At 40.3% G+C, this 12,163-nt stretch overlaps 1 protein-coding gene across 1 annotated transcript in view; it reads left to right on the top strand.

The window, feature by feature from the left end:
- Positions 1–12,163, top strand: part of kif19 (kinesin family member 19) — a 47,788-nt gene that overhangs the window by 1,790 nt on the left and 33,835 nt on the right. Inside the window, exon 2 of the mRNA XM_049564259.1 lies at positions 3,760–3,840. Coding sequence (XP_049420216.1) covers positions 3,760–3,840 — 81 coding nt within the window. The remainder of the gene's footprint in view (positions 1–3,759; positions 3,841–12,163) is intronic.

Here is a 12,163-nt window from a genome sequence, read left to right as displayed (position 1 = left end):
TCTGCCATAAAGTCTACTTTTAGATGCCTATATATAATGTTAGATAGATAGATAAATAGTCTTTATTGTCCACCTCTGTGGAAATTTGGCTTTTCTCAAACACAGCAAAGGTACACAGAAACACATAACACTATACTCCACTGAAAATGTACAAACATAGAAGACAAAACAGAGCTTTTTTTTTTTTTTTTTTTAATTTGCACTGATGTTGTTGTTTAAAGGATCAAATGCTTTGTTGTAATGTTCAGGTTTTGTTGACATTGTAAGAAATGTTATGAGGGAATGTGATATAACGACCAAGTGGGTAAAGACAAATGATAGAACAGCTAAATCCTTTGTATACCCTACCTTGCCCTTACCCTAATAAGTCCAGAAAATTACATCACTTTACTGTAATGCAGCCTTTAAAACTAAGAAAACACAACACTTCCAATATTACAATTAGGGCTGTCACTAATGATTATTTTCATTGTCAACTGATCTGTTGATTATTTCTTCGATTAGTCGACTAATCATTTCATCGAAAAATGTGTAAAAATGTTGAAAAATGTCGGTCTGTCTCACCCAAACCCCAAAATTACATTATTTAATGTCTTGTTTCATACTCACGCCAAAAGGGTTTTAGTTCACTGTCACGGGAGAGTGTGTAAAGCTGCCAATATCTGAGTATTTTGGGGTACTTTTATAGTACTTTTCTATGAAAAATGACTCAAACCGATTATTTGACTACTAAAATAGTCACCGATTATTTTAATACTCGATTAGTCATCGATTAGTCGACTAATCGTGGCAGCCCTAATTACAGTATCCAAAATGTAAGACGATATAGTCTCATATCATGATATCGTTATAATATCAATATAATGACCAATCCTAGGGTATAACATGACATCGATGACTTTTCTTTTTTTGGTTAGTGACAGAGAACAGCAGAATGACTGTAATAGACATAAAGATAAGGCGAGAAAGCGCAGCGGCTACTGGCGTATACAGATACTGCTGAAAATGAGTATTGAAACTGTTTAAAATATTCCAATTCAATGTGTATTGACATGTCGATATTTTTTACCATAATACTTCTCTTTACGTACATGAAGGATAACACCTCTGAATATAATGCAGTCCAGTAAACCACCTCTCACTATGACCTCACTGCTAAAACATACACTGTAATTCACACGACCTGTGACAGTGTCAAAAAACCCTGATTATGAAAGGCATCATAAAAGAAGAATTTTGGGCCGAACAGTTTGCATACATTGAACTGAATTAGATCGTACAAGTGTACTTAATAAAGTGTATTTTCTTTCTTTCCTTTTTTAACAACTAGATGTTTCTTTTTATATTCCTTCCAGCATCCATTATTGGTGTTATATTTTAGATTTCCCAGCCTTACACTACCTGCCCTGTGTTCTGCAGCCCATATCTGAATAATTGAAGTGGCTGTTTCAGTTGCCTGGCCTCTCTCTTGTCCAGCATGTAATACACTTTCTACAGGCTGCTGACAGAGAGAGTGCCTTATTATTATTCCCCTTTGCATTCACATTTTTTTCCTGCATATGTCTGTGGGTCACATGCATGCCATTTCACTGAAAAAAAAGTCATGCAGGGAGAGAAAGTATAATCACAAGGTTGCTGTGTGTGTGTGTGTGTGTGTGTGTGTGTGTGTGTGTGTGTCAAATAATACAATGTTCTACTCAGTGGTTTTGTATCTGCGAAGTGAAATTCACCCTCGAAAATTACAGGTGTCTGAGTGTTACTGATTGGGGGGAGAATGGTATCACTCTAATTTTTTTCTTAATTATTGGAGGAGAAATTGATATTAATCAAGCAGTGACATGATTCAAAGTGGAATGTGGAGTTTAATTAAACTGTCAAACTGTTCATCCGTGTCTATATTTGGTTATGACGTTAAAGGTGGTGTGGTGTGTAAGGATGCTTTCAGACCTAGAGTTGTCTTGCTTTGGTCCGAATCAGGGACCAATTTTGTTTCAAAGTTGTATAATTGCCTAGAGTTGGTTTGTGTTCTCACAGCAGCATTTACAAGCGGACCAGATCAAATGCCTTGTGTGAGAAAGCTGCTCTTGATTGGTCAGAATTTCCATGTGGCAAAAATTCAGGAAGCAAAGCAAACGTTGAAGAAGAGTACACTTGCAAGATAAATGTGACACTTTCTAATGTCACAATGGAGGGACAACTACGCAGGTTGATTTTAGCGCTGCTCATCGTGGACTATATTGCTGTCATTGTTCATTTTAGTCAAACCATACAGTTTGAAAACGAGGCGCGGCTCCAACTAGAAAACAATGTTTTGATGCATTGGATGTGCTGAATGTGCATATTAAGGCAGTGCAGGAGGAGGTGCACATTAATAATCCTCCAGGACTGTAACATGCTCATGTTTAACCCAAACAATGTGTCACTGACTGCAGTTGGTTCACATCCAGGTTGGAACACGTTCTCACCACAAATAAACCACACCAGAATTAATTGTAACCAGAACGAGACCACCTCTTCAAGAAGGTCTCGGTCTGGCTGTTTTGGTGCACAATTGAGTGTGATTGCCCAAATGAACCGCACTTAGGGGGGCAAACAAGTCAAACACATTTATTCTCATATTTACATCTATGGACAATTTTGAGTTTCCAGTTTACCTAACTTGCATGTGTTTGACCTGCGCTAGACACTAGAGAGAATAAACGTGATAATGAGAATAACATGCAAAATTCACACACGAAAACAGCCAACAGAGTTCTGTTACAGCCCAGGAGCCTCTGCATGTGAGTGGTTTTTATTATCTGGTTAAATGAGAAAAAATCTGACTTCCTGTGCTTGACATTTAAAAGATTTCTCATGTACTCTCAGGAATTTGGGTTTCCCTGCAAAAGATTTCTTTGAGGATATGATATCTAGACTTTTAGTCCTGACTCTGGGTCAAGCTTTGGTAAGACTGGATCCTAAAGTCAGCTGTGGCACAGGAGGTAGAGCTCCTACAGTCTGCATGTCGAAGTATCCTTGGCCAAGCTACCAACCCCCAAATTGCTCCCGAAGACTGTGCCATCAGTGTGGAAATGTGTGCGTGAGTGATTAGATTAGATTAGGCCCTGATGAGCAGATTGGCACCCTGCATGGCAGCCTTGGCTATTCATGTAAGACTGTGTGTGTGAATGGGTGAATGTTGCATGTAATGCAAAGTGCTTTGAGTGGTCAGAATGCAAGTCCATGTACACCTTACCTAATGCAATGCAGTGGTGTCTTTTCTTTAGGCTGTCCCTGCGCAATTATATGCCTACATCTTTCAAATTCTACTTCGCCCTTTTGTAGTGCATTTTGTAGTCTCAAATCTGAAACCAATATAATCATTATTCTCTCAAACCTGACAGAGCTCCTCCCGGGTCACAGAGGACATAATTCACCCCCTTTTAATAACTTGTAAACTCATTTTGATGTTTAAAATCAGTGGAGTTCCTCCCATACCACACTTTCTTTCTGTTCATGTAAAGAACAAAACAAATACTCCACACATGTAAATATTCAATTACAACTCCAGCTACAGCTGAATCAATACAGCCTGCAGACACACATCCTTGGTAAATAAGGACTCATTTACTTTAGACGCGAGAGTACTCCGTGCTGTCAGTGTCGTTCCTACCCATCCAGGCAGAGTTCAATTCATTCTCCAACCTATAATTTCAGTAAATTGAATATCTCTGTGTTGATTGAATTCAAGGACGACTAAATTCACTCTCTGTGCTGCAGGTTGCCTTGAGGATCCGACCCCTCAGTGATGCTGAGCAGGAGGAGGCGGCTACAATCGTGGCCCACAGAGTGGACGACCAGGTGAGATGGCCGCTGTGTGTGTCAGTAACCTGTTTACCTCTGTGTACATGCAGTATGCGTGCATGTGAGTGAGCGAGTGAGTGATGGGGTCAGCGTGTGTGCTTGTATGGAAAAGAGCCGTGGTCTCTGTTTCAGAGCCCTCTTCCTGCCTGTCAGGAGGCTGCACAGATAAGGTATCTGCAGGGACCTCGGTAAAGCCAACAGCTCTTTTTAAAAACCAACTCATTTGTAAAGCTCAAATGTCACCTACATTTGTAAATGAATGCTGGGTGAGTCAGACCTGTAGCAAAGAGAGTGACCTTTCTAGCAAATGATAGAAAACCTCAAATTATTTCATAAGCAGACGGCTGAAAGCTTCGCCATGGTGAACACCTGGGGTTTAATTGGACATCAACAGAGCTGTGTAACCCTTCCCACATTAAACATCCGTGCTGAATGTAGTTCAGTCTCCTATAGTGTCTGTCTGGCTTGAATTACGAGTTATAATTTTCTCTGTTATGGATTCATCTCACAATTGTGCAGTCATTTTCTTTCACTTCCAGGTTATTGTTTGCAAGTGTGCCGCATCAGTTTAGCACTGCTCTTCCATAACTGTCACACTCACAGTGCACAGTTAAAAGAAAAAAAAAAGATTGTGATCTCACCCACAATGCAACTCAACAACCAACAGTTCCATGAGCCAATTTACATAGTGGCCGAACGTGGAATTACAACCTCCACGTCCGATACGTGATGCCATAGGGTCCAAAAAGATATTTTCCCATAGACTTACATTGTCAAAGAGATGTCTGTAAATCAGAATACAATTTTTGAGCGCCACCGACCTCCCTGAAATTGATCCACTCAGTCCAACGTCATTTTGAAAGTCTAGAAGACATGCACGATTAAATCATTTTTATCCCCAATGAAGTTAGCAGAGGGCTAAACCAGAAGCCACTTGGCTATGCTCAGCTAAATCTCTAATGCGCTTGCTCTATGGGCCCCACAATAGAAAATGTCTGGGTAATTTTAAACCGCAGAAATCAAACTTTTTTGGCTTCATGTACCAATGAGTAACGTTCATAGGAAGTTATGCTAGTAACTGCTATTGTAGTCTGGACAAGATGGCTACCGTTAACTGCTCTTTACTGCAGCCATGGTACAAAATATGAGCTGATTGGAGGACTATTAGTTAACTTTATCCCTGTTTCTGTGAGAGTGGCAATGATTCATTAATTAGCAGGAATGAATTAGCAACCATTTTAATAATTAAGTTATGTTTTAAGCAAAAACAAAAAAAAAAAGCGTAATGGGTACTTTTTGTTGACATTCTATAGACCAAACCAGGGCAATATATATGGACAATATAGAGAAAATCAAATATCACGATTCTTTGAACAAATACCTCCATACTGATATAGCAGAGTTTACTGTTGGTGCTTCCAAAAAATAGATATGTGGGTATAATCACTAAGTGGGTAAAGGCAAATAATAGAACAGGTAGAATAGTAAGGTCAGTTCAGAAAATTACATCATTTCACTTAAATGCGGCGTTTAAATAAAATTAAAAACTATAATATAGTTATGATGTTGATACTAACCCAGCCCAACCTTTAAGTGATGTTTTAAGCAAAAAAATGTGACAGGTAGCATTTGCTGATATTCTATAGACCAAACAGATATTTGATTAACCAAGAAAAGTATTCACCAGACATTTGAACTTACTGTATATTTCACTTATCTTAGATGCTGACATGCTAAAATAGGTAAAACTTCTATGCCTTGTTATTTTGCCCCCCTCGTTATGAGGTCACTTTAAAAATGCTTTGGCAAGTAAACTGCTTTGAATGGAGCCATTATGCTAATTGCATTTTCCATTAGAGTAAACCATGGCAGGGAAGTCTCTGTATTAGACAGAATGTAGATGATGATGGCCACCAAGGGCACAGGTTTCATTTCAATGTTATGAGTCCTTCTACTAGAAATATTGACATTCAACACATAATTTTATGCATTCTGCTGATTTTTTTATGCACCAGTTTAAGGTGGAAATGTCTTTAATTTTGTCAAAGTAAAACCCCCCTGCTACTTTCATGTAGCACTGTTCTTATTGGAGAGGGGGCAAACGCACATTTTCTAAATACTGAGGGAGGTGTGTCCCATGTCCCCCCAAAATCTATGCCTATGATGGCTATGGTTATGCACAACAACAGCAGCAGAGGGCTGGTCTTACATATATCATGATAAAATACACCAGAGACATGGACAAAGAACAAACACAGACAAAAAATATGCTAACTGGATTTATATGGCTGTCACACAACAGAGGTGTTTCCCCCTCAGAGGATCCTGTCCTTAGAGCACGACCACTGTGCGCAGTTTGTAATGATGTTGTTACCATGTCACCATATGAGAAAGACGAACTCCACAAGGACCATGTTTACCAGTAGTCCCCACTTTTGAACAAGTCCCTCATGGAGACCTTTTAGCAGTACCAACGCTGTGAGTGTGTGATAATGATGGAGGGAGTGCAAATGATAATGAGCATCGTGACTGAGAACCTGCTGAGGTGTCTCCTTGCTCGGTGTCGGCCGACTGAGGTGGGTGTGGGCATCCTGGTGGCGGGCAGACAAAGCCAGGAAAGTAACTGCATAGCAACAGCTGACATACTGTAGTGGCTCAGACTTACTCTGGTGTAACAGCGCTAGAGGGGAACATTATATTCATGCAAGTGTGTGACTCGTAGGGGCTGTTAGAGCTGCTGGAGGGTTTTACTAGAGAACACTTCCAGTAACAGATAATCCACCGCACTCAGACCTGACTTGTTTGTCTGCCTTCTCAGAAGTAATTCAATTACACCAAGTCTTAAGGACAACATCAGCACTTCTGTCTGCCATGACATCATTAAAATAGGCTTGGACACAGGGGATTAGAGCACAGCGGTAGGCAGGTAGATATGGTGCTGACACAGCCACCATAATAAGGCTTTGTTATTGTCTCCAGCTCAACCAAACCTCAGCTAGAAAATAATGTTTTTGTGTTTCTCTAGTTCAACTTTATCTGGTGATTTCATACATGAACAGCCCATTTCATACCACTTTATGTCCGTGGAGAGAATTACAAACTGACAGACATGCTGAATGGTTTCTACAGGGTCATATCAGGTCCATTCAGGCACGTTCACTGCGAAGGATTAACACAGCTTACGATACACACACTTGTTATTGAGACGGTTGGAATCAGGGAAGCTGCTGTTTACCTATCCGTCTTGACAAGAGCTTACCTGGGCTGCCCTGACATCAATGTAGAGGATATAGTGAGGTAGATCACGACAACACAGGGATGTTGTGAGATTATAGACCACGAGATGGCTGAATCTGTTTACCTATGACTGAACTTCCTGCCCAAGTCCTCACACGAGACACATGCAAATACAGATATGAGCTTCACCTACAAATAGGTTCAATCCCTTCCACACACTATACTTCCACAAATACTTAACACTTTGTACTGATTATTTTGTTTGCGAGACAGGCAGACAAGCAATGGCCATATGGCCTACATGTAGCGCTCAGACAGATTACCAGGGTGCTGGTGGCTGACTTGGCTGACTGGGTGGGAGTACCCAGATCTGGCTCTCCTAGCAGAAAACAGACAACTTGAAGCTGACTAAGCCTGCGGAGATGAGCTCATTGGATGGCTTTTAGCTCAGGTTAAGCCTTCTGCCACCTGCTCTCTATGGCTTTACAGTACTCTCCCCTTGCCGACAGCCTCAGGGGATCCAGCCGCTGCCTTTCATAGACCACCTGTTACACTCAATGGGCTTTTCTTGTCCTTGAATGAGTAGTGCACAGGTCAGAGGTGTAGTGAGGTGGATTTATGAATGAGACATTAAATGGCTCAGGTGGATCTATTTTTATTCACTCAAGGTCATAAAATAATGACAAGTGTTACCACAACTGGCTTCTAGCCCAAATGATGTACAAGCTACAGCAGCAAAGCATTATTCAAGTGGAGTTTTATCTTGGAGAAGGATGTAGGAGTAAACTTGATTAAGAAACAGGTCCAACCAGTGTTGTCAGGGTCACTATGGCCAGTGAAAATGACAAACCAACAACCACAGAGAGCAGATAGTGTTTGAAATGGACATCAGAAAAGGTTAAAATTTCAGATCAGGGTTCAGCATTCAGATTTTTGTCACTTGCCCGATCTGGCAAGAAATCTGCTCGCCTGAAGTCAATTTTTACTCGCCCCTATACAAATTGTTTTATCCATTAGTGGTTATCAAATAACAACTTGACGTACCTTTGCAAAACAACCCCATTTTATCTGCCGTCCTTTCAAATTAGCAGCAAACACACAGTTTTGCCCACATCTTCATACAGCACCCAACTAAACCCCAGTTTCTAGGATAACTGAAATTCTTGCTCGCGCTTCAGCTCCTAAACTTTGTCTTCACCTGCCTTTTTGCTAATTGCTAGATTTACTAGCTGACATGACAGTTTGCTCGCCCCGGACATTCCTTACTGTTAAGCTCTGCAGATTGTGCTTTGTTACATCTTTTAAGCTCTAAAGAAGATACGAGAAGTTCTATAGATTACAAACAGGCTGCACTGTGAAAAAGAAAAGGCAGTTTCGGTCTTTACTTGCATAGAAAAAGGTTGCTGTTAGGTGTTATAGCAATTATGTATTGCCACTGTAATAATAAGTCTCCACAAAGAGGGGTTTTTTTGGATTTCTTAAGTAAATTAAAGTTGTTTCCCTGAAAAAATTCAAACCCAATAATTTAATTGCAAAAAAAAAAGAAAACCCGCATATAAACATCCCAACATGCATCACAATCTTTCCCTCAAAAACAGCCTGAGGAATCCTGGAGGGACTGTTTAATACCAGACTAAATTGAGTTACTGTTGTTTTAAAACTGCCAATTTATTATTTTTGGCTTCTGCGTACACCTGTTCTTAGAGCGCCATTTACTCTTAGTCATTCTGTTTTTGTGACGTGGCTGCTCAGAACTGCCTGGGTCCACTTAACTCCAATCAAAACATGAATTTACCTACAAAAATATAAATATCACAAAGCTCTGGGAAGTAGTACACTGTCACGTCTTGTCCATCAGTTAAAATTAAGACTCAGAGTTAAGTTGTTGTTCTCAATGGACGTGAGTAACCTTGGTTGGACAGTGTTTCCCGTACCGCATTAGAGTAAAAGACCCTAAGTGGTGATGTCATCCCTCCTTAAGAGGCTAACAGGGAAGCTATGTTTATCCCCCAAGGGATAAAGATGGTCGCATAACCTGAGGGGACCGTTTATATCACTACTGATTTCACTCTGTGTAGAAAGGACTGCACTGACCGTGGATACTATGAGAACATTATCCCAAATTCCTCACTCCAAAACAATCTAATTTGAGATCTTGATAGTGGTGATTGAGTCGGTGCAGTGACCAATATTGTAAATGTATTCATACACATGCAGATCTAAATATCTTGCGTGTAGGAATGAGTGTTTACACCCTGCAGGATGTGTCTTACTTAGCCCTCAGACTTGTTAAGCATGTCTTCAGCAGGGCTGGCCTGTCAGTGGCACACAGTGGGGGATGCTTTATGGTGAGGCCTCGTCTCCATGGAGACACATAGACAAGGTCAGGGCCATTGTTTGTTTTTGTTTTTTCTTTTTCCTGTTCTTCAGTAATGCAGTCCTCCATATGGGAGAAAAAAGAGGGAAAAGGGCCTTTATTTGTTTTGTTTTTTCACGTCTGCAGATATATTGGGTGTGATAAACATGTTCTTTGAAGGAACATTTGTCTGCCGTCATTGTTTGGAGGCTTCTCAATGCAATTTAGGGTGGACTGTAAGTGTAGCAGCAATATATCACACAAGGTATCGATGGTGGCCTTTCATGGTCATCTCTTGAGAGTGAGAATTCTTTATGTGCAGATAATGGAGGACTCAAAAGCCCTTCTTCATAACAAGAGAGGCAGCTACTTTAAAAAAAGTTATTCCTACCATGTATCATTCATACGTTTATCTGAATAAACAACAACTCTGAGACAGGTGCTTCATTCTGATCGGTGAGAGAGAGAATGTCAGCCAGCAGGCAAACAGAAATGTACCGTTTTGCCTCTCGGTTCCTTTGTAAAGATCAAGTCCTTTAAAACAATAAGCCGCATTCAGTGTGATCCAAGTACAAGTCTACTTGATTACAGTATGCCGTGAATTGGCACATTTTCTGCCTTTGTGGAGTACAAAGCACCTCCCCTCAAGTGCTCAGTGTAGAGTTTCCATCACCCTCTACACAGGTCTGCTAGTGAAAGGAGATTCAAATTGCCTTCACCTTAGAGGCAGCACTGTAGGTAGCCTGATTCAGCAAAAACCAGCTCCCCCTGGAAAACAAACTACTGTGAATGAGAGAGGCGTTGTACTCCAAACAAAATCTAATTTGCTGCTGTCGAATACAGAACAAGCATCAGTATGTTGTTAAGGAAACGCAGTCTGAAGATATGACACTACTAACCAATTCCAGGGCAGTGATAAAGCAGGGATAGACACTAATGGTTTAAAGTACTGGCCCCACAGGCTTCAAAACACCCAAATTTGGTGCACAAAGTACATTTTAATGTCACAAATATAAACTTACGTAAAAATAACAACCCCCAGAAGAGGCAATTTAACACAACTTAACACAGCCTCTCTTAACTGTGACACTCCAGTAAGTGAAAAGACATTAACAGACTGAAACTATCTTTGTAAACATTCTCTCTCAGTCTCTTAGTTCACAGTCCACAATTTCTTTAGTTTTTTAGTTTGTTAGTGACATAATAAAAACAACATTAAAATGCCGAGGAAACACGATTGTATTTGTTTTGCTAGCACTATGGAAAAAAGTCACGCTAAAAAATACAGGATTGATTTTTAAATAACCCAAATCTGAGTTAACTGCTGTTTCTTATTGCTTTGTATTGAGTTTATGTAAAGCACTTTGTAATTAATAGCAGCTACACAGACTTATTTTTATCAAAGTACCACTGTGATAGCAGTGTATTTCAGTACCAAATGGAGTCAGTGTGTCTAGTTACATATTTTCAACTCTGACAGAAGTACTTTTAATGTTACCAACAAACCGTACTCAGCTAACATACTTCAGTAACGTTACATTGATTTAACATTATTGTACACATCATGTTAGTGTGTTTAGCTCTGCTAGTTGTTAGCTCTATTAGCTTGGTTAGCTCCAACACACAGCAGAGCTCTTGCTGCTAACAACTAACTTCAGTTTGTCATTTCAGTCACAGTTAGACCAGTGGTTCCCAGCTAGTGGGTCGCGGTCCAAAAGTGACTCGCAAACAAGTCAAGTTTGTAAAAAACACACTTTATTTTGAAGTACAGTGAATTTCCAGCACAGAGCTTTTATTTGAATTGCTGTTTCCTGCTGTAGAGTGAGTGACTAATGGACAGCTACTCAACATAAACGGCAAACTAGCTCGACAGTTTGACCAAATGCAAGTGTGACGCTGAATATATTAAACTGTGTGGACCTTGAACTAATGAAGAAGGAGAAATCTGGACTCTATGGCTGCACCGGTTGGGAACTAATGAGTTAGACCATACATACTGTCCAAAAATCTCTTTGGTCTTTGAGGCAACCCAGGGTAGACCTTTGCTCATCCCAAACACATTTGCTGTCATCACAGGGACGTTGTTAGTCTTGAGCCGTAGTTAGCGGGACACGAGTACTATTTGCTGATTTCACAGGATGTCAAACTAAAATGAACTAATGAATCGAGATGTTTGTAGAACTGTAACATTGTGTTGTAGTTTAAGAATGTTTTAGTTTTGAGACACAGCCTCATTTTCAAAAGAGGCTTCATTAAACTGCAATATCTGGTGGCTGCAGAGTAACTTTTTGTGGCCACAGGCCATCTGGCCATGGTTGACGATGCTGTGCAGAAATTGTGGAAAAATTCAGGTAGCCACTCTGACCAGAGGGAAAGATTTGTTTAATCCAAAATGCACCTGTTTCCTAAGGTAAACAAAGCTAAAGTTACTGTAACACGCATCAGAAATGCTAAAAATTAGCATAAAATGACCCAGTTCCCGTGTTGTTTTGTGTTTTTCCCCCACCCTCAGCTGATTGAAATGTTCTCTCCAACAGTCCATCGCCTTAATAGCATTGTTAAAAATCTGGGGGAGAACATGAAAAAGGACACACTCTGTCCATGCAGAGCCTTTTTTATGAGGCAGAGTGTTTGAATAGCTTCACGGCTGGACAACAGAGGGAAAGGAACAGCATATAGCCGTGCTCTTCTTAGCTGGGAAGATTTAACCTCCACACACTGAGACGG

The sequence above is a fragment of the Epinephelus fuscoguttatus genome, linkage group LG20 (genome assembly GCF_011397635.1).
Source record: "Epinephelus fuscoguttatus linkage group LG20, E.fuscoguttatus.final_Chr_v1".
Lineage (NCBI taxonomy): Eukaryota > Metazoa > Chordata > Actinopteri > Perciformes > Serranidae > Epinephelus > Epinephelus fuscoguttatus.
This window is presented reverse-complemented; position numbering and strand designations above follow the sequence as displayed.